We start from the raw sequence: 26,031 nt of genomic DNA, 5'->3' as shown, positions 1-26,031 counted from the left end.
TGCAGAGCATGCGTGGAACTTTGTGCGTCGGAATTGTGTACACATGATCGGAATTTACAACAACGCATTTTGTTGTCGGAAAATTTGAGATCCAGATCTCAAATTTTGTGTGACGGAAATTCCGATGGAAAATGTCCGATGGAGCCTACACACAGTCGGAATTTCCGACAACAAGCTCCCATCGAACATTTTCCGTTGGAAAATCCGACCGTGTGTACGGGGCATTAGTCTCTATTCCTACCCTATACAATACTTCCTTCTACCACACCGCTTTAACAAAAAAAAAAAAAAGTACTTCAACCTTTTAGGCCCCTTTCACACTACGGCAACTTCAAAGTTGTGCGATTTTGCCGCGATTTTACCGCTTCTTCGCTGCCGCGATTTTGACACGATTTTGCCGCGATTTGAGGGAATGCCTGTGTAAACTTGTTGTCTATGGACCTCAACTCACATCAAAGTCGGACCAAAGCAATACAGGAACTACTTTGAAGTCGGTGCGACTTGAAGACGCACAGATATGAATGATACTAATTGGAAATCATGGAGTACGACTCGTCATGCAACTTTGCAATCCCAAGTCGCAAGGACAAGTCGCACAAGTGTGAAAGAGGTCTTATACAGATCACTTTAAAATATTTCCCTGCTATACAGTAGTTGCATTATGTGTTTCATTTTAGGTGGAAGGAAATTAGTGTATAACAATATAATAACAACAACCAGTGCTCGTTACTATGAGAACACTACAGAACTGACCCGAAATACCATCATCTATGGCAATTCCATATTCTCGGTAAGGCACAATTTTTTCTTCCGAATTTCCAAATAGGTTAATAAATGCATTTTAGTTTATTTAGTGGAAGTTTCACATTTGTAATCGATGTTAAAAAAAAAAAAAAAACTGTATGCCATGCATATTCAGGATGTTATACATTTTCCTTGGTTGGGTGCAGATGACAAATGCATATGAACTGAACTCAAGGCAAAGTGAATACACAGTTGATGTATATAGATGGTAACTGTTTGCCTGCCAGAAGATTTGTAATTCTTCTCAACCAATCTTGAGCTGCATGCACCCCTGCTAGACAGAACAGCCCAGTGCTACACTCCCGTAGACTTATCTGCAGACTACTCTGCAGTTTAGCAATACAGCCTGGTCTAAAACCCGCCTCAGTCTGTGATTGGACAATGAATGAGCAGCTGCACATTGATAGGGTCATCACTTTGCTCTCTCCTCCTCCTGGGAAGCTCACATTGTTAGACGGACAGCGGTCTGTAATGCAGTACAGCCTAAGGCTGCATTCACACTTCAGCGTTTTGAATCGCTGGCAGATTTGCCACGATTCAGCCTGCGATTTGAAAGCGCCGATGTGTGAATGACAATCGTAATCATATGTCACTCGCATTTGGGATTACATTCTTTTGAATGACATCTTAAACCACGGTGCGGGTCTGCCGCGATTGCCTCGCTGCAATTGTGGCAAGCATGTCGCCCAAAAGTAGCTCCTGAACTTTTTTGGGACAATTTGCTTCCCATGGGTTCCCGCGATTGCAGCGCGATTTATTGTGAGGCAATCGTGGCAGACCCGCACTGCAATTTAAGGTGTCATTCAAATGAATGACATCCCACATGAGATTTGTCATTCACACGTCGGCGCTTTCAAATCACGGAAAACCGGCCCGCGATTCAAAGCACTGAAGTGTGAATGCAGCCTTAGTGGCTTGTAATCCTGCCTCTCCATCCTCCCAGAATGCAGCTGTGCAGGGAATTATAAGAGACTGATATCAGAGGACAGATTCAGGTACCACTTGTACCGCAATTATTCAGCCACCTGAATGGAAGCCACTCAATGCGTCCTTTTATGTGTCTCCTGTATCACACGCCCTCCAGCCGGCTGGCGCTGGTGTGTGACGTCACGGGATCCATCTCTCCGCATTGCGCATGCGCGGAGTATGCGCACGCGTGTGACCATATGGTGATGTGACAAGAATATTGGCTGTCATCCAGGTGGGAGTGAACAAGGCTCTCCATCGAGATGGAGATACTCCCCTCCCTGGAGAGGTGCATGCCTGCCACTGGGGGAAGAAAAAACGCCTCTGGCTGAACATATATCCACAGGAACTCACGGTGCAATATAGGACAAGAAGGATAAAGAGCTATGAAAACGTTTATTGTGCAATGGATGTGGCAACAATACATAGGCACTACAGCCATCATCCAGATAAAGACATTATGTAAATTATATAACGAAACATAAGGATAAATAAATAAACCACTTCGAAAAAAGAGGGAAATATAGCCCTGGGACTTTAAATGAGGTGAGAGAGATTTGGCAAACGTACACAAAAATGCGATGAAAATAGATTTATTATCACAGAGGCTGTATAAACAAATGGGAACAGCAATGAATGTGCGTTACCCGGCATAGTGGCCTAGTTAACAGCATAGGTAAAAAACAAATACAATTACACTGCAATTAATTTGTACATCCATAAAAAGTAGCAAGATCCAATAAATACATATACATCATCTAACATGTAGAAGTACATATGCATGAGTAGAGGCAGTGTATGAACATGATATGGCCAACTGCGGATACCCAGCAGAATGGGCATGCGGGTAGCATCGATGGTGCCCTACGCGTTTCGCAAGTCTCTTCTCGCTCATCAGGGGCCGATGCATACTGGGTTTAACTATAACAGAAATGTTCAAATAGTGAATATATATAAATAACTAAATGGATCGGGGCAGGAGGGGTGGTTGGCAAGTGAGGTCAGTGACATAAAGGCCTCATACTCACCACTCAACTGGGCTGGGTCACCAAAACACTGGATGTCAAGATGGCGGCAACGAGCAATGCCGGTTCGGGAGCTGAGGGGGCATTGCTACCGGAAACGCAGCGGAAAAGAATCGGGGCGCACGGCACGGACTGACAGGAAAACATCTGGTCTGTGGTCTGGATGTGTCCATAAGCGAATCTAAAAAAGGAGGGGACGATCAAGGGGTTAAGTGTGTCCTAGGGAGTGATTCTAACTGTAGGGGGGATGGGCTTCCACTGACATGACAGCGATCACTGGTCCCGATGACAGGGAACAGTAGATCCCTGTCATGTCACTATGCAGAACGTGGAAATGTCTTGTTTATATAGACATCTCCCCGTTCTACCTCTCCACACCGCAATCACGGGCCGCCGGCAAACATCGAGTTCATGCGGCAGGTGCGCGCCCAATAGGCAGCAAATTTAAAGGGATGTACAGGTACGCCCATTTGCCTGCCTATGCCATCTTGCAGACGTACATCTGTGTGCGGCGGTTGGCAAGTGGTCAAACAACATACAATAAACAATATGTCTTTTTATATAAATAAAGAGTTTATTAATAGACAAATGCAACACAACCCACTGGCGCTGCCAGTTTGGTACAGCATGAAGAGGAAAGGGAAAAGGGGGAAACTGGGGGAAAAGGGGGGGGGAAGGAGGGAGGGAAAAGGGGAGAGGCACAAGAAGAAAAAGATTACAAAAATGGCTTATATGTAAGCACTTCATTTAAACCTGGGAGGACATTGGCGTTGAGTCGCTCAATCCATATGGTCTCTGGTTTCCCATTGGAGGACTGAGCAATCCCAATTGCCCCCCGCATGTCTTCTGGAATCACCTCTAGAACTATAAATCTAACCACCTCGGGTTTAACCTATGATGCAGGTCTATATGGCGACCCACCTGTAACGAGCCCCTGCTCGCTCGGTTCCACTCTCCCGACACTCCTCTGCAGCTATAGAATCAGACTGCAGATCGCAACTGTGACAGACCTAGCCAGAAAAGAGGCTTTTGGAGGGGACTGATGGCTAGCTTCCTGCAAACCGATTATGGGCCCTGGCATTTGGGGGGACGGTGCTCTTTGTGAGCGTATGTCTGGGGACCCTGGAGGTGGCGTTACTTTAAATTCAGGTCCATGTCCCCCAAGACACACAGACTCTGGGGACCCTGGATATGCCATTGTGATGGGAGTCACTAATAGGGGCACAGGGTGAATGAGAACCCCACTATGATCTGTGCTAGTCAGAGACTCAATGCTGTATATGTGTGTATATATAATGTGTGCTGTCTCATTGTGTTGTGTACTGTTTGCTGTGCTAGTTTTGGGTGGGGCTGTGTTCCAATGTTCTATTATGTTTGTCTGCCTTGGATCACAGGATGTGTATTGCATTGGGGGGTTTGTGTTTGTCTGCCTTGGATCACAGGATGTGTATTGCATTGAAGGGAGGGGGGATTCTTCCAACAGCTCTCCCTGCTAACACTGTGTACTGATGAGATGTTAAACACACCTGACCTGTGTGTCCATTGTCATTGGACCGTTTAACCCGCCCTCTTTTCCAAGGGTGGGGGGGAAAGAGTCTCTGAGTTATTTTATCTGTTGAGTTCATGTGTTATAATAAATGAGTTGATTTCTGCTTAACCCTGAAGACAGAGCATCTTGTCTCGTTTTTGGGGTGGATTATTTGTATGGGTTCCTTGTTCGGCTGATTGGAGTGTTCAGTAGCTGCCTTTGTGTTGGGTATGAAATGTCCTAAATGACTTTAACCCCTTTCATACTCGCGGTGTCGTTACAGCAACGTCTGATGGTTCGGTCATCCGACGCTCCGGGACTAGAACTACAGCTATGTGCCGTTCTAACCCAGTTGTGATAGCTCAGAACAAACACCAGGCAGGCTGTATGTAAGTTCAACCAGGAATCTCTTTTATTGCAAAATACAGGCTCTTTTATACACTAAAAGTGGAGGTGCATACCTCCGGCTCATATTACTCTGAACATACACCTGTGACCAGAAACCTAATTAACATGGGCTAATTAACTAATCCCTTTAGACAGCCTAGATGACTCAGACATGACCTTTAGGCCAGACTGGCTGTCTTGTAACTCAGAGAACCCAATCAACATTATCACAATTGCAGAGTTAATTAACACAAACAACAATGGGGATCTAATGACTCTTGGATCCCATACTAGAGACTTATTTACAATACACATTCTAGCAGGCAACAGACAGACAGGCAGCTGGAATTGACATCAGCATCTCCTAACAGTATTTGTCCCAGCATTATGATTCAGCCACTATTTCTAATATGGCAAATCCAGGGTCCCCAGAGTCTGTGTGTCCTGGGGGACCAGGACCCGAATCCACAGTAATACCACATCAAGGGTCCCCAGGCACACAGCTCACAAAGAGCACCGTTCCCCCAAATACCAGGGCCCATGATCGATCGGCAAGAGGCTAGCATTCAGTCCCCTCCAAAAGTCTCTCTCCCGGCTAGGTCTGTCACACCACCATAGTGAGTTTTCCATTGGAGAAGTAATATAGGTGGTCCCCTATTCTCTGGCGCAGCTCTCTGATGGTCTTGCCCACGTAAAATGCGTTACATGTGCACACCATCAAGTAGATAACTCCTCTCGTACCACAGTTGGCATGTGTGGGAGAGGAGAAAAGTTCTCCATTTGGTAGTATAAATGTTGTACCCTCTTGGACCCAAGGGCATCATGCAAAATGGCCACAATGGAAGGGGCTGCGGGGGCCCAACGGCCCCCCACGACTCCGCCCGATAGTGGCTGCTGGTAAGCCTATCTCCAAGTGAGGTTGCCCTACGAATTACCTGTCCCGGGCTGGGTCTGACGTACTTCCTTAGGACATGGTGATCTGTTAATAAATGCCAGTGGTCTGATAGTAAGGTAAGTAAATGATTATGAGGGGCAGTGATCACCTTAACGGTCTTGGGTTGCTTTGTACAGGGGGCGTATAGGAGGGGGCCGTAGGATAGGAAGCGTACTGAAACAAGAATGAATTTTTCTTGAAATAATTTTTTTGTATATATAATAAAAAATTGAATATAAAACTCAACAAAATGCAATATAAAATGCAAATCCAGAAAACAACTAAAACTATTATTATTGCTTGTGGTTAGAAAGTCCATTTGATTCACAGTATGTAGGTTTCATCTCACTTTTATAAAAGTCATCAACATGTTTCTCAATAAAATTAGCATCTTGTTGCATAATTCTGTGCTTTGCAACCTTGTATCTTGCTTCGGGAAATTAAACTGATGCAACTTGATTTTTTTTTTTTCAGTATCCAAATACACTTAGCTTGGGAGTGGTGACCCTAAAGTCATTTGGCCTCTTGGGACCATATTATAATCTAAATGCACATGAAATGGCCTATGTACTCAAAGGTTGTGGAAAGGTACGTAAATACAGTGGATAAAAAAAGCTTGAGTAGTCTACAGTTCATGTTAAAGACAGGGGTTTAGTTTGCACACATTTGCAAATACATGCGTAAGCAGCAGCAGCAGCCATGTCACTGCAGTACTTACTCTATAATGTGAAAGTCTCCAAGTTGGAGCACATATATAATAATGGATAGATTCAGGGTAGGTATGCCTGGAGGGTTGGTTGCCATTTGTTTGTATAGTTGGAACCCTAAGCACTCCCTACTCATCTGGAACCTTTCCCTACCGCTAATACTGTCCCTGACAGATGGCTTGCCGATTCCTACACACATGCTGAATGCATGCCAAACCCAGGAGCCAGGGTCTTAAATAGATTCTGCCTGACCCAAGATGGTCACCAGGGTCATATGGGCTGTCAGCATCCAACCAGATCGCTGCCCCAGTGACCCAGGAAACCATAGAGAAACTGTTCTTCCTGGTTTTCTCTCTCTCTGCACTATCACTGTGGTTGAGCAGACTGCACTTGCCTACATATAGTACTGGATAAATTAAAAGATCAATTTGTTTATGATTTCTGGTTAATAAATAATACCAACATTTTATATGTTTTCCCTTTGTTCATATGGGTTTTCATCTCTAGTTTCATACAATAGAGCAAAAATATACTGGAAGCTTGCAGTTGAGCAATATGCAAATAAGAACTTGAAGCTATGTCAGTACCCATGCTGGGATTTTTAAATCCTTACCTTTTCTGAAGAAAATGGTCTCTGTCTTCTGTAAGATCGGTGTTTTAGGTTATCTCATTCCAAAACCATGGATGAATTAATGAAGTTGACTCATCCGTCCACCAGCTGCCCTTGTGGTTATTACAGCAGTGGCAGCCCGTCCATTAGGGGCGCACGGGCGCCGCCCTCCCCTATCCATGCGTCCAGCCCCCTGATCTACATGCAGGGTGCCAGAAGCACGGATTCCAATCAGGGTTTTTTTTTTTTAAGTGATTAGGGGCTCTAATTGGCTTAAAAAAGTGTGGGCTCGTGGCGCAGAGCAATGCACCCGAAGCCCACCCAGTTGTGTGACAATAGCGAATTAATATTTGCTATTGTAACACTGATTCTCCTACCGGACAATCAGGAAGCGGGTCTGAGACCCATCACCTGATTGGCCCGGAAGGAGATCCAATCAGATTGGCCGACCGGGAGGAGGAGGAAGCAGATGCAGGGGAACCAAGAAAGCAGCCGAACGCCGGAGCGCTGCCCACAAGATGGGGTAAGTGCAGGGCCCTGACTAATGACTGAGTGACCCGGGGAGGGGGGTTGTGGGTGTATTGTTTGCTGCCCCCCCCCCCAAAAAAAAGCCGCCACTGTATTACAGCCTTCACTCTTTTGGGAAGCTTTCCAAAAGATTTTGGAGTGTGTCCGTGGGAATATGAGCCCATTCAACCAAAAGAGCATTTGTGAGGTCAGGTACTGGTGTAAAACAAGGAATCCCGGCTTGTACTTGATGTTCCAAATCATCTCAAAGGTGTTCAATAAAGCTGAGGCCACTGAGGAAGGCTATGTGCAGGCCACTTAAGTTCCTCCACACCAAACTCATCCAAATATTTCTTTATAGACCTGGCTTTGACCACAGTGGTCATACCGGAACAGAAAACAGCATCAGAACACCAAAACTGTGGCCATAAGTTTGGAAATACATGATGGACTAGCAGTACCCTTCACCTGTACCCAGTAATTTGGAGGGGTGTCCAAACCCATTTGACAAAACCAGAAGGAGCCCAATGCCTTGTGACATAGAATGTTTAAGACTTTTAGCTGATGTGCTACTTTTTGCTTATCTATCCCGGTATAGCTTTAGGCTCCATTCACACCATGGCGCGCCGTTTTGCTGGCAGAATCGCCGTGATTCTGGCCGCGATTCAGAAACGCACGATTTTGCCGTGATTGTTAGCTGACAAATCGCATTAAAAACACACAAACAGAATCGTTGGACACCTGACGCCTAAAAGAAGTACAAGAACTTCTTTTGGGCCTCGGGCATCCTGCTATGCTGTTTGCGCGTTTTTACCACGATTCGTCGGGCAACAATCGTGGAAAAATCGCGCCGCGATTTGGTGCCATTCAAAATAGTGGGGATTGCAAGGGCGTCCTGGGATTTGCGGCATTTTCGAGTGAATGGAGCCTAAGGGTTACAATTATAAAGTTCAGTTGTCTTTTACCCAAAAATTGTAACTAGAGAGTGTTTATGACAATAAAATATGTATAAGATTGTATGCTCCTTGGGGCATGAGATTATGTTTTATCTACCGAGATTCCTAGTTAAATTTTGCTGTTAGGAAGTCCCCTAATTAACTCTCTGTAATTATGGGTCATATACAAATGTTAACTGTTTTCTTTAACTAAACATATGTATTGTTTTCACCAGGTAGCTATCTCCGGCACAGAATGCGATGTTGTTGAAGGGGATGTGATCTATTTCCCTATCGGGATTCCTCATTATTTAAAAAGTACCTGTGATGAAGACTTTATATTGATTAGAGCTTTCAGCATACCTGGAGAGGTAAACATAATGTACACCTTGCATAGAGTATGTGTACATACACAGTATACAGTATATTTATAAAGCCGTGTATGTGACATTCACTGCAGGTGAATCAATTACTGTCATATAAAACAGACGCAACAGGAAGATACATCTACCTTGGTGAAAGTCACATTCACTGACTTATAAATATATTCCTATATGTGTACAAAGCAAATTATTCAGACTCTGAAAAGCAAAGCTTATATTGGGAGTGTTCTTCTGCCTCACTAGTGCTATATCCGATACGTTCAGTCTGCCTAGATCTCTGAAGGTGCACCATGGAACCCAAGTCTGGTTAATCCCTTTTCTGCCAGGGGATATCTTTAAACATTGGATCATGACTCTATATTTATCCCAATGCCATTTATACACAGAGACTCTGTACTAAGCCAATCCAAAGGGTTGGGTACCATGTGATCACTGTGATCAATACAATCACATTGTATTGTTTATAGTGTTGATCCCTCTGCTTTCCCCCCACAACAGGGGACAGAGGGAGAACGAGTACTTGTGAATAGGGAAAGAATGAATGGATCAGCAGCCTCAGCTGCAGATCATTCAGTTTGTTTCAGTGACACAGGGAGTCAGGGACCTTTTCTTTTTAAAACCTTTCATGCCCCCCTCCCCCCCCCCTGTACAACACATACTATCTCCATGGTGTCTCTATGTGACCTGCATATTAACCCTTTCACCTCCTTCTTTGTGCCCATCTGACCATTAATCCCTTCATCTCTAGTCTTCCACTGTGTGTGATCAGTAATTTTCTTTCAAGATCAAATCAATATTATTTGGCCCATAGGCCAATTACCTACTCTGCCATTTTGGTAATCTGCCACTCATTACAGGCTGGTAATCAAGTGGTTAAAGGGGATCACTAAAATCTCATAAGGATTTTAACATGTGAATTTAATTTCAAAAGCTTTGACTCAAAGGGGTTGTAAACCCTTGTTTAAAAAAATAAATAAATAACCGACATGTCATACTTACCTCCACTGTGTAGTTCGTTTTGTACAGAGTGGCCCCGATCCTCCTCTTCTGGGGTCCCTCAGCGGTGCTGGTGGCTCCTCCCTGCATCGAGTGTCCACGTTGGAGAAGTGCTCTCCTTGGTGGACACACACATGTGGGCGCGCTGCTGAGTCCCTCATCTGTTTCCATTCACACAGAATTCAGGACTCGCCCATTTGTTGCTTACAAGTTAAAATCTGTATTTTTTGCTAGAAAGTTACTTAGTTAATTAATATATATATATATATATATATATATATATATATATATATATATTTTTAGCAGAGACCCTAGAGAATAAAATGGCGATCGTTACAATATTTCATGTCACACGGTATTTGCGTAGTGGTCTTTCAAGCGCAATTTTTTGGCAAAAAAGACACTTTCATGAATTAAAAATTAAAAAGAAAATAAACAGTAAAGTTAGCCCATTTTTTTGTATAAAGTGAAAGTGGATGTTACACCGAGTAAATAGACATGTAATATGTCACGCTTTGAAATATTGCACACTTGTGGAATGGCGACAAACTATGGTACCTAAAAATCTCCATAGGCAATGCTTTAAAAAAATGTAACGTTTACCAGGTTAGAGTTACAGAGGAGGTCTTTTGCTCAAATTATTGCTCTCACTCTTATGATCGCGGCGATACCTCACATGTGTGATTTACATATGCGGGAGCGACTTACGCATGCGTTTTCTTTGCTTCGCGAGCGCGCGGGGACGGGTTTGCTTTAAAAAAAAATTATTTTATTTATTTTTAATTTTATTTATTTATTTTATTTATTTTTTGTTTTTTAACATTGTCCCTTTAAAAAAAAAAAATTCTGAACACTTTTATTGCTGTCACAAGGAATGTAAACATCCCTTGTGACAGTAATAGGTGGTGACAGGTACTCTTTGTGGAAGGATCGGGGGGGTCTAAAAGACTCCACATCCCTCCTTTGCACTTAAAAGTATTCAGATCGCCAAAAATGGCGATTCTGAATACTATTATTTTTTTTAAATCAGCGCCATTGACAGCTGAGTAAACCGGAAGTGACGTTGTGGCGTCGATTACGTGTTTTTTTACACAGGAGACTAGATCGAAGCCGTTTCCGGCTTCGTTTCAGTCTCAAGAAAACAAGAAAGCAGGCTTATATTGTCCACTTCAACTAGTGAAGTGGTTATTCATAGATCAAGGCATATAACACACACAAAAACCCGGTATAGAGCACCAGGAAAGAGTTACTTATGGCTACAAGAATCGATCATATTAGAGTATCAAAAATACAAAATTTATTATATTAAAACAGATTTGGCACAGTCAAAAGCCAGTATCAAAGGAAGGAAGGCAGCTTCACAAAATTGGCCAATAACAAATCAGAATGATGAATATCACATCAAATATACACACAGATACAAGACATTACATGTAACAATTAAAAAACATCCGGACGCCGTTAAACAACACACAGATAAGTTGTCAGATGAAAATTCATCATAATTATATCTTTGAGAAAAGAACATCGATGGCTGTATCACTCAATGACATCTTAACCTGTGTGTGGCTCCACGGAAGAATGGATAGGAAAGAGATGGGAGGAAAGCTAGCGTGGTGATGGGGGGCTGGGATCCAATTCACATTATCAGAGAAATAGCCGTGATGGCTTTAACCCTGGAACTTTGAAATATATATATATATATATATATATACATATATCTATCAAATGGAAGTCCAATAATATAGCAGAGTTTGCATATGAAAAGTTCCGATACCAGTAACAGTTTGTGGGGATATGGATGCTTATGTGAAGGACTGTGTACTCCTGAAGTTGTATGAACCTTAATCTGTAATTTATATTTAACTCTGGTCCCATCAGGGTAGTGCAGTTAAAGTTGTATCATCAAATCCCTGTTTGGCTGGGGATAGGGGATTTGGTATATGCCGTTATGTAACTTGAAATGTCCTAGTATGGGCTTGATGGAATCGCCCTATAATGGATGTACTTTACCATCAAGTACGGGTAATGTGCGGATTACCTTCGTCCTCCGTAATCCTTCCCGTGAGTTGGTAATGAATATGTATTAATCACATATCCCGATGCCTGCCTGCTTATTCGTCTCACAGCCGTTTGCTCTGAAGAAAATTTGTGTAACGCCTTTTTTCAGACATTGGAAGGTTACCATTTCCTGGGCAACGTGTTTCTGAGGCTTTGTTTGGTCAGAGGAAGAGCGGTGGAGAAGGCTGCCAGCTGACCGATGCCTTTCAATAATTCTTTAGTCCGCAGCACCCAGGGTTTGAGAAGACAGCAAGCGTCTAAATAATGTGGTGCAGGATTATCTAGGGGCAAGAGTAGACTCAGAGACCTTTCCAACTGAGCATCCACTGGATTACTGGGTCTTGAGGATGGACCACTGGCTACAACTTGCTCAATATGCAATCGAGCTACTGCCCAGTCCTGCATCCAGCATGCTTTCTGAACAGACATTCAGTGCTGCTGGAGGGTTTGTGACGGGTCAAAGAGTTCGCCTGTCCGCAGACTCCGTTGATAGGCTGACATTTATCAAAATGAATCAGTCCTGGATCAGCAGCTATCAAGCCCCTGATGCTGATGTAACTGATTGAATTTGCTAGGGATCTGGGAACCCTTGAAGACTGCCTATGCTACCTATCCTATTTCTGAATCTTAATTATGCAAGCTTCCAACAATATTTTTGGTTTAGGGCAACACCTAAGGCCCAATTTTTTCTGCACCTGTTTGACAAATGCATGTCATTTCATTTTTTTCCCCTAATTTTTAACAGTAGGGCCTGTTCCTGCACCCAACAAGAGTAACTGTGAGGGGTTACAGTGTTCAGGCACCACCAACACCTAAGGCCCAATTTTTTCTGCACCTGTTTGACAAATGCATGTCATTTCAATTTTTTCCACTAATTTTTAACAGTAGGGACGGTTCCTGCACCTAGCAAGAGTAACTCTGAGGGGTTACAGTGTTCAGGCACCACTTGGGATGGGAATGGTTTCAGCCAAGCATAAGTTTGGCCTGAACATCGCCTATTCAGGTACTCGCCCAAACTTTCTGGGCACTTAGTGGGATGTTCGCCTGCCGAGCGTGCAGTCCATAGGTTGTTAAAGTGGTTGTAAACTCTGTTATGCCACTTTTACCTACAGGTAACCCTATAACAAGGTTTACTTGTAGGTACCGTGAATATCTCCTAAACTGCAGACGTCATCAGCGCATGCGCACTGAAGAAACAGGCCGCTGGTGCCGTTTCTTAAATATCCGTGCAGTGACGTCATCGCGGCTCCGGCCAATCAGAGTGCCGGAGCCACGAACCTGGAAGTAACTCCAGTGGAAGATGTCGGCCCTGTTCTCTAGGTGCTGACTCCGATTCAGGTCATCGTTCTGCGGTAACTATTTCATAATGAGCTAGTATGTGATGCATACTAGCTCATTACGCCTTTGTCTTGCAGGGTTTTGTTTTTTTTGTCAAGGTTTACAACCTCTTTAAGGCTTCCCCGCTGAGAGCTACATTAAAGAAAAAAAATTGTACAAAAAAGAATGTAAATTTTTTTAAAAATGAGGAAAAACTGCCTGGGGGGACCCTTTGGGTCTGGTATGGATTTTAACCACTTCCCCACCAGCGCCTTGTAAAATGAAGCCAGCAGGAACACACTCTCCCTCCTACAGCCCATCAGAGTACCCGAGTACCTATCTGCAGCCCACGCCTCATAGAATATACATTGGGGTGTTTTCTTTCCAAAATGGGGTCATTTTGTGGGTAATTCCACTGTCATGGTGCTCCAGGACCTTCAAAAGTGTGATAGGTAGGAATGAAATTAGATGTGTATTTTATTATGCTCCTGTGCTCCCTGCATGTTAGGCCTCTGTATGTGGCCAGGCTGTGAAAAAGTCTCATCGCCATACTCACGAGGAGTAGCAGAATGTATTTTGGGGTTTAATTGGAAGTATGCATATGCTGTGTGTGAGAAATAACTTGTTCTGACAATTTTGTGTAAAAAAAAAAATTAATTTCTTCATTTTTTCCCAAGAATTGTGGGAAAAAATTACAATCTCAAAAAACTCACCATGCCTCTTACTAAATACCGTGGACTGTCTACTTTCCAAAAAGGGGTCATTTGGAGTGTATCTGTACTGTGCTGATATTTCAGGGCCTCAAAAAATTAGATAGGCCGTCAGTATATCAGGTGTGATCCATTTTTTATGATTTGCACCATCTTATAGACTCTTTAACTTTCACACAGACTAAATAATATCCACTAATTTGGGTTATTCTTACCAAAGTTATGTAGCAGTATAAATTGTGGCCCAAATGTATGAACAAAAATGACTTATTTGCAAAATTTTATAATAAAAAATAAAAAAAGTGTTTATTGTTTTTAAAATGTTTGCTTTTTTTTACTTATATCACAAAAAAGAAAAAACCCAGTGGTGATTAAATACCACCAAAAGAAAGCTCTATTTGTGTGAAAAAATGATAAAAATTTGGTTTGGATACAGTGTTGCATGACTGAGTAATTGTCATTCAAAGTGTGAGAGCACTGAAAGATGTAAAATGGTCTGGGCAGGAAGGAGTGAAAGTGCTCTGTATTGAAGTGGTTAAGGGGAACCCTATGACAGAATTAAGAAAAAAAAAAACCCCTTAAAATCTATACCGGACCCAAAGGGCCTGGTATGGATTTTGGCCCCATACACTTTTTATGGCAATAACTTGCATATAAGCCTTTAAAATGAGGACTTCTGATTTTTCATGTTCGTGTCCCATAGACTTTAATAAGGTTCACTGGAATTTTTGCCTGTTCGAGGTGTTCTGGTCCAAACCAAACTGAGGGGTGTTCGGCCCATCCCTAGTATAAAAATAAATGTCATCCTTTAGGGTTTAGGTCTGCTTTAAAGTGTGCTCTTACTATGGAGGCTCTCAAAATGTATAAAGTTAGGAATGCAGCTAATACCAAGATGCTGTGACGTTGCTTCTGCATCTTACTCATGTATTTGCAAATGTGTGCAAATTAAACCCCTCTTTTTAATGTGAACTGTTAGACAGGACAATTCGGTTTGTTGCAGGCTGGCTAGGAAGTTGAACAATGAAGTTTTCTTTGTTGTTATTTAAAGCGTAGCTAAACTGACCTTTCCTTCCATGGTCTGCGTCCCTCGCCAGTCCCGGCATCTTCTGCTGGGTGCTGGTCATGGGCTTACTTCATTGGCTGGCGCACAATGACATCACACCTGTGTATGCTAGTGTAGGACTGTAGTCATTCCGGCAAATAGGCACTGTGCTGGAAAGTAAACTGAGCTGCGCTTGTACATTTAAAAAAAGACCGGGGACTTCTGCACCATTTTCTTGAACTTATGCAGAGCTCAGTGAATGCACAGGTCCCAGTGCATATAATAGGCATGCAGAGACTTTCTGAAGACATCATCAAAGTTGCCTAAGTAACACCTTTATTTTTTCTTTTAGGTAGAAATGTTGTTTATGGATAATTATTTTCTCACCATACCAGCAAACATCATTGCTGAGCTCTTCCATCAAAAAGAAAGTATTTTTGGACAACTTCCTGCTATCACATATAATGTTACCTATTTGTTTTACTATGGAAATATTTGCATTGCGCAACCTGCAACTCCAAAGACATTAGTCAGTCTACCAATGAAAACAACCACAACAACAACAACAACCATTTCTTCTAAAACTACTAAAGGAGGGCCAGTAATACCTGTGAGGACTACAGCAGTACGAAGTACAACTAAAACGCCATCCTCAACAATACCATTTACTACAGTAACAAAACCTGTTATCACAACTTCCACATTAATCTATACAACTACAGCTTCCAGTACCTCTACTGCATTACCTACCTCAGTACCACAGTTGACTACGTCTACTACAACTAAAACAAAACCACTCTCTACAACTACAACAGAATCCACCATTATTACTAAACTACCCACCTCAGCAACAGAGATGTCTAAAGTAACACCAACTACTACTACAACACATAGAACAGTACCTGTTAAGTCCACAATAACTCCCACAACTGTAACAACTATTACAACAAATAATACAACAACCCCAAGAATTACTACAAACACACGTGTTACCACCAAAACAATCCCATCAACAACTCCGACTACTAAAGTAACACTAACTATTGCAACTGCCCCTAAAACAACACCTGTCATAACCACAACAATCCCCTCAACAACTCAGGTGACTACAGTACCATCAACTACCACAACAGTCACAACCACAGCTACAACAACACCTGTTACCACCACAACAATCCCCTTAACAACACAGACTATCACAGTAACACCATCTATGACAACTGCCCTTACAACAACACCCTTTATAACCACAACAATCCCATTAACAACACAGACTACTACTGTAACACCAACTAGTTCAACTGCCCCTCCAACAATGCCTGTCATAACCACAACAATGCCCTCAACAACACAGGTGACTACAATACCATCAACTACCACAACAGTCACCACCAAAGCTACAACACCTGTTACCACTGCAACAATCCCCTCAACAACACAGACTACTACAATATCACCGACTAGTACAACTGCCCCTACAACAACACCAGTCATAACCACAACAATGCCCTCAACAACACAGGTGACTACAGTACCATCAACTACCACAACAGTCACCACCACAGCTACAACAACACCTGTTACAACCTTAACAATCCCCTCAACAACACCGACTACTAAAGAAACACTGATTACTATAACTGCCCCTACAACAACACCTGTCATAATCACAACAATTCCCTTAACAACACAGGTGACTACGGTACCACCAACTACCACAACAGTCACCACCACAGCTACAACAACACCTGTTACCACCACAACAATCCCCTCAACAACACAGACTAGTACAACTGCCCCTACAACAACACCTGTCATAACCATAACAATTCCCACAAAAACAGAGGTGACTACAGTACCAACTACAACAGTCACCGCCACAGCTTCAACAACACCTGTTACCACCACAACAATCTCATCAACAACACAGACTACTACAGTAACACCAACTAGTACACTTTCCCCTACAACAACACCTGTCATAACCACAACAATTCCCACAACAACAGAGGTGACTACAGTACCACCCACTATCACAACAGTCCCCACCACAGTTTCAACAACACCTGTTACCACCACAACAATCCCATCAACAACACAGACTACTACAGTAACACCAACTAGTACAACTGCCCCTACAACAACATCTGTCATAACCACAACAATTCCCACAACAACAGAGGTGACTACAGTACCACCCACTACCACAACAGTCCCCATCAAAGCTTCAACAACACCTGTTACCACCACAACAATCCCCTCAACAACACAGACTACTACAGTAACACAGACTAGTACAACTGCCACTACAACAACACCTGTCATAACCACAAGAATTCCCACAACAACAGAGGTGACTACAGTACCACTAACTACAACAGTCCTCACCACAGCTTCAACAACACCTGTCATAACCACAACAATTCCCACAACAACAGAGGTGACTACAGTACCACCCACTACCACAACAGTCCCCATCAAAGCTTCAACAACACCTGTTACCACCACAACAATCCCCTCAACAACACAGACTACTACAGTAACACAGACTAGTACAACTGCCACTACAACAACACCTGTCATAACCACAAGAATTCCCACAACAACAGAGGTGACTACAGTACCACTAACTACAACAGTCCTCACCACAGCTTCAACAACACCTGTCACCACCACAACAATTCCCTCAACAACACAGACTACTACAGTAACACCAACTAGTACAACTGCCCCTACAGCAACACCCGTCATAACCACAACAATTTCCACAACAACAGAAGTGACTACAGTACCAGCAACTACCACAGCAGTTCCCACCACAGCTACAACAACACCTGTTACCTCCACAACAATCCCATCAACAACACAGACTAGTACAGTAACACAGACTAGTACAACTGCCCCTACAACAACACCCATCATAACCACAAGTCCCACAACAACAGAGGTGACTACAGTACCATCAACTACCACAACAGTCACCACCATAGCTACAACAACACCTGTTACCACCACAACAATCCCCTCAACAACACAGACTACTACAGTAACACCAACTAGTGCACTTTCCCCTACAACAACACCCGTCAAAACCACAACAATTCCCACAACAACAGAGGTGACTACAGTACCAGCAACTACCACAGCAGTCCCGACCACAGCTACAACAACACCTGTTACCACCACAACAATCCCATCAACAACACAGACTAGTACAGTAACACAGACTAGTACAATTGCCCCTACAACAACACCCGTCATAACCACAAGTCCCACAACAACAGAGGTGACTACAGTACCACCCACTACCACAACAGTCCCCACCACAGCTTCAACAACACCTGTTACCACCACAACAATCCCATCAACAACACAGACTAGTACAGTAAAGAGCACAACTGCCCCTACAACAACACCTGTCATAACCACAACAATTCCCACAACAACAGAGGTGACTACAGTACCACAAACTACCACAACAGTCACCACCACAGCTACAACAACACCTGTTACCACCACAACAATCCCCTCAACAACACAGACTACTACAGTAACACAGACTAGTACAATGGCCCCAACAAAAACACCTGTCATAACCACAACAAGTCCCACAGCAACAGAGGTGACTACAGTACCACCAACTACCACAGCAGTCCCCACCACAGCTACAACAACACCTGTCACCACAGCAATCCCCTCAACAACACAGACTACTACAGTAACACCAACTAGTACAACTGCCCCTATAACAACACCTGTCATAATCACAACAATTCCCACAACAACAGAGGTAACTACAGTACCACTTACTACAACAGTCACCACCACAGCTACAACAACACCTGTCACCACCACAACAATCCCCTCAACAACACAGACTACTGCAGTAACACAGACTAGTACAACTGCCCCTACAACAACACCCGTCATAACCACAACAATTCCCACAACAACAGAGGTGACTACAGTACCACCAACTACCACAACAGTCACCACCACACCTACAACAACACCTGTCACCACCACAACAATCCCCTCAACAACACAGACTACTGCAGTAACACCAACTAGTACAACTGCCCCTACAACAACACCTCTCATAACCACAACAATTCCCACAACAACAGAGATGACTACAGTACAACCAACTACCACAACAGTCACCATGACAGCTTCAACAACACCTGTTACCACCACAACAATCCCATCAACAACACAGACTAGTACAGTAACACAGACTAGTACAATTGCCCCTACAACAACACCCGTCATAACCACAAGTCCCACAACAACAGAGGTGACTACAGTACCACCAAGTACCACAACAGTCACCACCACAGCTACAACACCTGTTACCACCACCACAATCCCCTCAACAACGCAGACTACTACAGTAACACCAACTAGTACACTTTCCCCTACAACAACAGCTGTCATAACCACAACAATTCCCACAACAACAGAGATGACTACAGTACAACTAACTACAACAGTCACCACCACAGCTACAACAACACCTGTTACCACCACAACAATCCCCTCAACAACACAGACTACTACAGTAACACCAACTAGTACAACTGCCCCTACAACAACACCTGTCATAACCACAATTCCCACAACAACAGAGGTGACTACAGTACCACCCACTACCACAACAGTCCCCACCACAGCTACAACAACACCTGTTACCACCACAACAATCCCCTCAACAGCACAGACTACTACAGTAACACCAACTAGTACAACTGCCCCTACAACACCTGTCATAACCACAACAATTCCCACAACAACAGAGGTGACTACAGTGCCAACTACCACAACAGTCCCCACCACAGCTACAACAACACCTGTCACCACAACAATTCCCTCAACAACACAGACTACTACAGTAACACAGACTAGTACACTTTCCCCTACAACAACACCTTTCATAACCACAATAATTCCCACAACAACAGAGGTGACTACAGTACCATCAACTACCACAACAGTCCCCACCACAGCTTCAACAACACCTGTTACCACCACAACAATCCCCTCAACAACACAGACTACTACAGTAACACAGACTAGTACAACTGCCCCTACAACAACACCCGTCATAACCGCAACAAGTCCCACAACAACAGAGGTGACTACAGTACCACTAACTACAACTGTCACCACCACAGCTACAACACCTGTTACCACCACAACAATCCCCTCAACAACACAGACTACTACAGTAACACCAACTAGTACAACTGCCCCTACATCAACACCTGTCATAACCACAACAATTGCCACAACAATAGTGGTGACTACAGTACCACCAACTACCACAACTGTCCCCACCACAGCTTCAACAACACCGGTTACCACCACAACAATCCCATCAACAACACAGACTACTACAGTAACACAGACTAGTACAACTGCCCCTACAACAACACCCGTCATAACCACAACAAGTCCCACAACAACAGAGGTGACTACAGTACCACTAACTACAACAGTCACCACCACAGCTACAACACCTGTTACCACCACAACAATTCCCTTAACAACACAGACTACTGCAGTAACACCAACTAGTACAACTGCCCCTACAACAACACCCGTCATAACCACAACAAGTCCCACAACAACAGAGGTGACTACAGTACCACCAACTACCACAACAGTCCCCATGACAGCTTCAACAACACCTGTTACCACCACAACAATCCCCTCAACAACACAGACTACTACAGTAACACAGACTAGTACACTTTCCCCTACAACAACACCTTTCATAACCACAACAATTCCCACAACAACAGAGGTGACTACAGTACCACCAACTACCACAACAGTCCCCACCACTGCTTCAACAACACCTGTTACAACCACAACAATCCCCTCAACAACACAGACTACTACAGTAACACAGACTAGTACAACTGCCCCTACAACAACACCCGTCATAACCACAACAAGTCCCACAACAACAGAGGTGACTACAGTACCACTAACTACAACAGTCACCACCACAGCTACAACACCTGTTACCACCACAACAATCCCCTCAACAACACAGACTACTACAGTAACACCAACTAGTACAACTGCCCCTACATCAACACCTGTCATAACCACAACAATTGCCACAACAACAGAGGTGACTACAGTACCACCAACTACCACAACTGTCCCCACCACAGCTTCAACAACACCGGTTACCACCACAACAATCCCATCAACAACGCAGACTACTACAGTAACACCAACTAGTACAACTGCCCCTACAACAACACCTGTCATAACCACAACAATCCCCACAACAACAGAGGTGACTACAGTACCACCAACTACCACAACAGTCCCCACCACAGCTACAACACCTGTTACCACCACAACAATCCCCTCAACAACACAGACTACTACAGTAACACAGGCTAGTACAACTACCCCTACAACAACACCCGTCATAACCACAACAATTCCCACAACAGAGGTGTCTACAGTACCACCAACTACCACAACAGTCCCCACCACAGCTACAGCACCTGTTACCACCACAACAATCCCCTCAACAACACAGACTACTACAGTAACACAGACTAGTACAACTGCCCCTACAACAATACCCGCCATAACCACAATTCCCACAACAACAGAGATGACTACAGTACCACCAACTACCACAACAGTCCCCACTACAGTTTCAACAACACCTGCTACCACCACAACAATCCCATCAACAACACAGACTACTACAGTAACACCAACTAGTACAACTGCCCCTACAACAACACCCGTCATAACCACAACAATTCCCACAACAACAGAGGTGACTACAGTACCACCAACTACCACAACAGTCCCCACCACTGCTTCAACAACACCTGTTACAACCACAACAATCCCCTCAACAACACAGACTACTACAGTAACACAGACTAGTACAACTGCCCCTACAACAACACCCGTCATAACCACAACAAGTCCCACAACAACAGAGGTGACTACAGTACCACTAACTACAACAGTCACCACCACAGCTACAACACCTGTTACCACCACAACAATCCCCTCAACAACACAGACTACTACAGTAACACCAACTAGTACAACTGCCCCTACATCAACACCTGTCATAACCACAACAATTGCCACAACAACAGAGGTGACTACAGTACCACCAACTACCACAACTGTCCCCACCACAGCTTCAACAACACCGGTTACCACCACAACAATCCCATCAACAACGCAGACTACTACAGTAACACCAACTAGTACAACTGCCCCTACAACAACACCTGTCATAACCACAACAATCCCCACAACAACAGAGGTGACTACAGTACCACCAACTACCACAACAGTCCCCACCACAGCTACAACACCTGTTACCACCACAACAATCCCCTCAACAACACAGACTACTACAGTAACACAGGCTAGTACAACTACCCCTACAACAACACCCGTCATAGCCACAACAATTCCCACAACAGAGGTGTCTACAGTACCACCAACTACCACAACAGTCCCCACCACAGCTACAGCACCTGTTACCACCACAACAATCCCCTCAACAACACAGACTACTACAGTAACACAGACTAGTACAACTGCCCCTACAACAATACCCGCCATAACCACAATTCCCACAACAACAGAGATGACTACAGTACCACCAACTACCACAACAGTCCCCACTACAGTTTCAACAACACCTGCTACCACCACAACAATCCCATCAACAACACAGACTACTACAGTAACACCAACTAGTACAACTGCCCCTACAACAACACCCGTCATAACCACAACAATTCCCACAACAACAGAGGTGACTACAGTACCACCAACTACCACAACAGTCCCCACCACAGCTACAACAACACCTGTTACCACCACAGCAATCCTATCAACAACACAGACTACTACAGTAACACAGGCTAATACAACTGCCCCTACAACAACACCCGTCATAACCACAACAATTCCCACAACAACAGAGGTGACTACAGTACCACCAACTACCACAACAATCCCCACCACAGCTTCAACAACACCTGTTACCAGCACAACAATCCTATCAACAACACAGACTACTACAGTAACACCAACCAGTACTACTGCCCCTACAACAACACCCATCATAACCACAACAATTCCCACAACAACAGAGGTGACTACAGTACCACCAACTACCACAACAATCCCCACCACAGCTTCAACAACACCTGTTACCACCACAACAATCCCATTAACAACACAGACTACTACAGTAACACCAAGTACTACAACTGCCCCTACTACAACACCTGCCATAACCACAACAATTCCCACAACAGCAGAGGTGACTACAGTACCACCAACTACCACAACAGTCCCCAACACAGCTACAACAACACCTGTTACCACCACAACAATCCCTTCAACAACACAGACTACTACAGTAACACAAGCTAGTACAACCACCCCTACAACAACACCCGTCATAACCACAACAATTCCCACAACAACAGAGGTGACTACAGTACCATTCACTACCACAGCTTCAACAACACCTGTTACCACCACAACAATCCCATTAACAACACAGACTACTACAGTAACACCAACTAGTACAACTGCCCCTACAACAACACCTGTCATAACCACAACAATTCCCACAACAGAGGTGACTACAGTACCACCAACTACCACAACAATCCCCACCACAGCTTCAACAACACCTGTTACCACCACAACAATCCCCTCAACAACACAGACTACTACAGTAACACAAGCTAGTACAACCACCCCTACAACAACACCCGTCATAACCACAACAATTCCCACAACAACAGAGGTGTCTACAGTACCATCCACTACCACAACAGTCCCCACCACAGCTTCAACAACACCTTTTACCACCACAATAATCCCATTAACAACACAGACTACTACAGTAACACCAACTAGTACAACTGCCCCTACAACAACACCTGTCATAACCACAACAATTCCCACAACAGAGGTGACTACAGTACCACCAACTACCACAACAATCCCCACCACAGCTTCAACAACACCTGTTACCACCACTACAATCCCATTAACAACACAGACTACTACAGTAACACCAAGTACTACAACTGCCCCTACTACAACACCTGCCATAACCACAACAATTCCCACAACAGCAGAGGTGACTACAGTACCACCAACTACCACAACAGTCCCCACCACAGCTACAACAACACCTGTTACCACCACAACAATCCCTTCAACAACACAGACTACTACAGTAACACAAGCTAGTACAACCACCCCTACAACAACACCCGTCATAACCACAACAATTCCCACAACAACAGAGGTGACTACAGTACCACCAACTACCACAACAATCCCCACCACAGCTTCAACAACACCTGTTACCACCACAACAATCCCCTCAACAACACAGACTACTACAGTAACACCAACCAGTACTACTGTCCCTACAACAACACCTGTCATAACCACAACAATTCCCACAACAGAGGTGACTACAGTACCACCAACTACCACAACAGTCCCCACCACAGCTTCAACAACACCTGTTACCAGCACAACAATCCCCTCAACAACACAGACTAGTACAACTGCCCCTACAACAACACCTGTCATAACCACGACAAGTCCCACAACAACAGAGGTGACCACAGTACCACCAACTACCACAACAGTCACCACCACAACTACAACAACACCTGTTGCCACCACAATAATCCCATTAACAACACAGACTACTACAGTAACACCAACTAGTACAACTGCCCCTACAACAACACCTGTCATAACCACAACAATTCCCACAACAGAGGTGACTACAGTACCACCAACTACCACAACAATCCCCACCACAGCTTCAACAACACCTATTACCACCACAACAATCCCATTAACAACACAGACTACTACAGTAACACCAAGTACTACAACTGCCCCTACTACAACACTTGCCATAACCACAACAATTCCCACAACAGCAGAGGTGACTACAGTACCACCAACTACCACAACAGTCCCCACCACATCTACAACAACACCTGTTACCACCACAACAATCCCCTCAACAACACAGACTACTACAGTAACACAAGCTAGTACAACCACCCCTATAACAACACCCGTCATAACCACAACAATTCCCACAACAACAGAGGTGACTACAGTACCACCAACTACCACAACAATCCCCACCACAGCTTCAACAACACCTGTTACCACCACAACAATCCCCTCAACAACACAGACTACTACAGTAACACCAACCAGTACTACTGTCCCTACAACAACACCTGTCATAACCACAACAATTCCCACAACAGAGGTGACTACAGTACCACCAACTACCACAACAGTCCCCACCACAGCTTCAACAACACCTGTTACCAGCACAACAATCCCCTCAACAACACAGACTAGTACAACTGCCCCTACAACAACACCTGTCATAACCACGACAAGTCCCACAACAACAGAGGTGACCACAGTACCACCAACTACCACAACAGTCACCACCACAACTACAACAACACCTGTTGCCACCACAACAATCCCATCAACAACACAGTTGACTATTTTAACTACTACAGCAGCTCCTACCACAACATTCCCTGCAACAGTTTCACCTCCAACTCCTGAAGTTACAATAGCAATTCCAATTGTCAGTATTTCTGAGCCTGATTATCCTGATTATAATTATCCTTACTAACCTCATAACTTCTAGCCCTGGATTCTAAAACTGAAAAAAAAAGACTTTCCTTCTTAGCAGTATATATTTCGCAGTAGCCGGGCGTTTACAACACTCAGTACACCTACAATGGTACCTGGTGAATTCAGTAACCCCTTGTGCTGAAAAGAGATTGTTAGCAATATAATCACATTTTTTAAGCAGAGCGAGGAAGGATTAGAATGTTTTCCTTATTGCTGCATGTGTCCCAATGGGAAGTGTCTGACATGCATGGTCACCAGGACAGGAAATAAGGAGCAATCTCCCTAGTTACAGACATCAACACAAATATGACAGAGGTCCTAAACCTTCCCCACTCTATTCAAAACTTAGAAAACAAATTATAATAATAATACATTTTATTTATAGTGCCCTTTT

General features: G+C 43.9%; 1 protein-coding gene across 1 annotated transcript in view; it reads left to right on the top strand.

Annotated features, from left to right (window-relative positions):
- The window catches only part of LOC141144277 (uncharacterized), a 93,028-nt gene extending 67,393 nt beyond the window's left edge, over positions 1 to 25,635 (top strand). Inside the window, exons 7-13 of the mRNA XM_073629830.1 lie at positions 678 to 790; positions 6,119 to 6,232; positions 8,640 to 8,774; positions 15,265 to 17,193; positions 17,353 to 18,124; positions 18,242 to 19,486; positions 19,553 to 25,635. Coding sequence (XP_073485931.1) covers positions 678 to 790; positions 6,119 to 6,232; positions 8,640 to 8,774; positions 15,265 to 17,193; positions 17,353 to 18,124; positions 18,242 to 19,486; positions 19,553 to 25,635 — 10,391 coding nt within the window. The remainder of the gene's footprint in view (positions 1 to 677; positions 791 to 6,118; positions 6,233 to 8,639; positions 8,775 to 15,264; positions 17,194 to 17,352; positions 18,125 to 18,241; positions 19,487 to 19,552) is intronic.
- Positions 25,636 to 26,031: the final 396 nt, after the last annotated feature.

The sequence above is a fragment of the Aquarana catesbeiana genome, linkage group LG01 (assembly GCF_042186555.1).
Source record: "Aquarana catesbeiana isolate 2022-GZ linkage group LG01, ASM4218655v1, whole genome shotgun sequence".
NCBI classification, from domain to species: domain Eukaryota; kingdom Metazoa; phylum Chordata; class Amphibia; order Anura; family Ranidae; genus Aquarana; species Aquarana catesbeiana.
The sequence above is the reverse complement of the archived record's forward strand: the minus strand, read 5'-3'. Positions and strand labels throughout refer to the sequence as shown.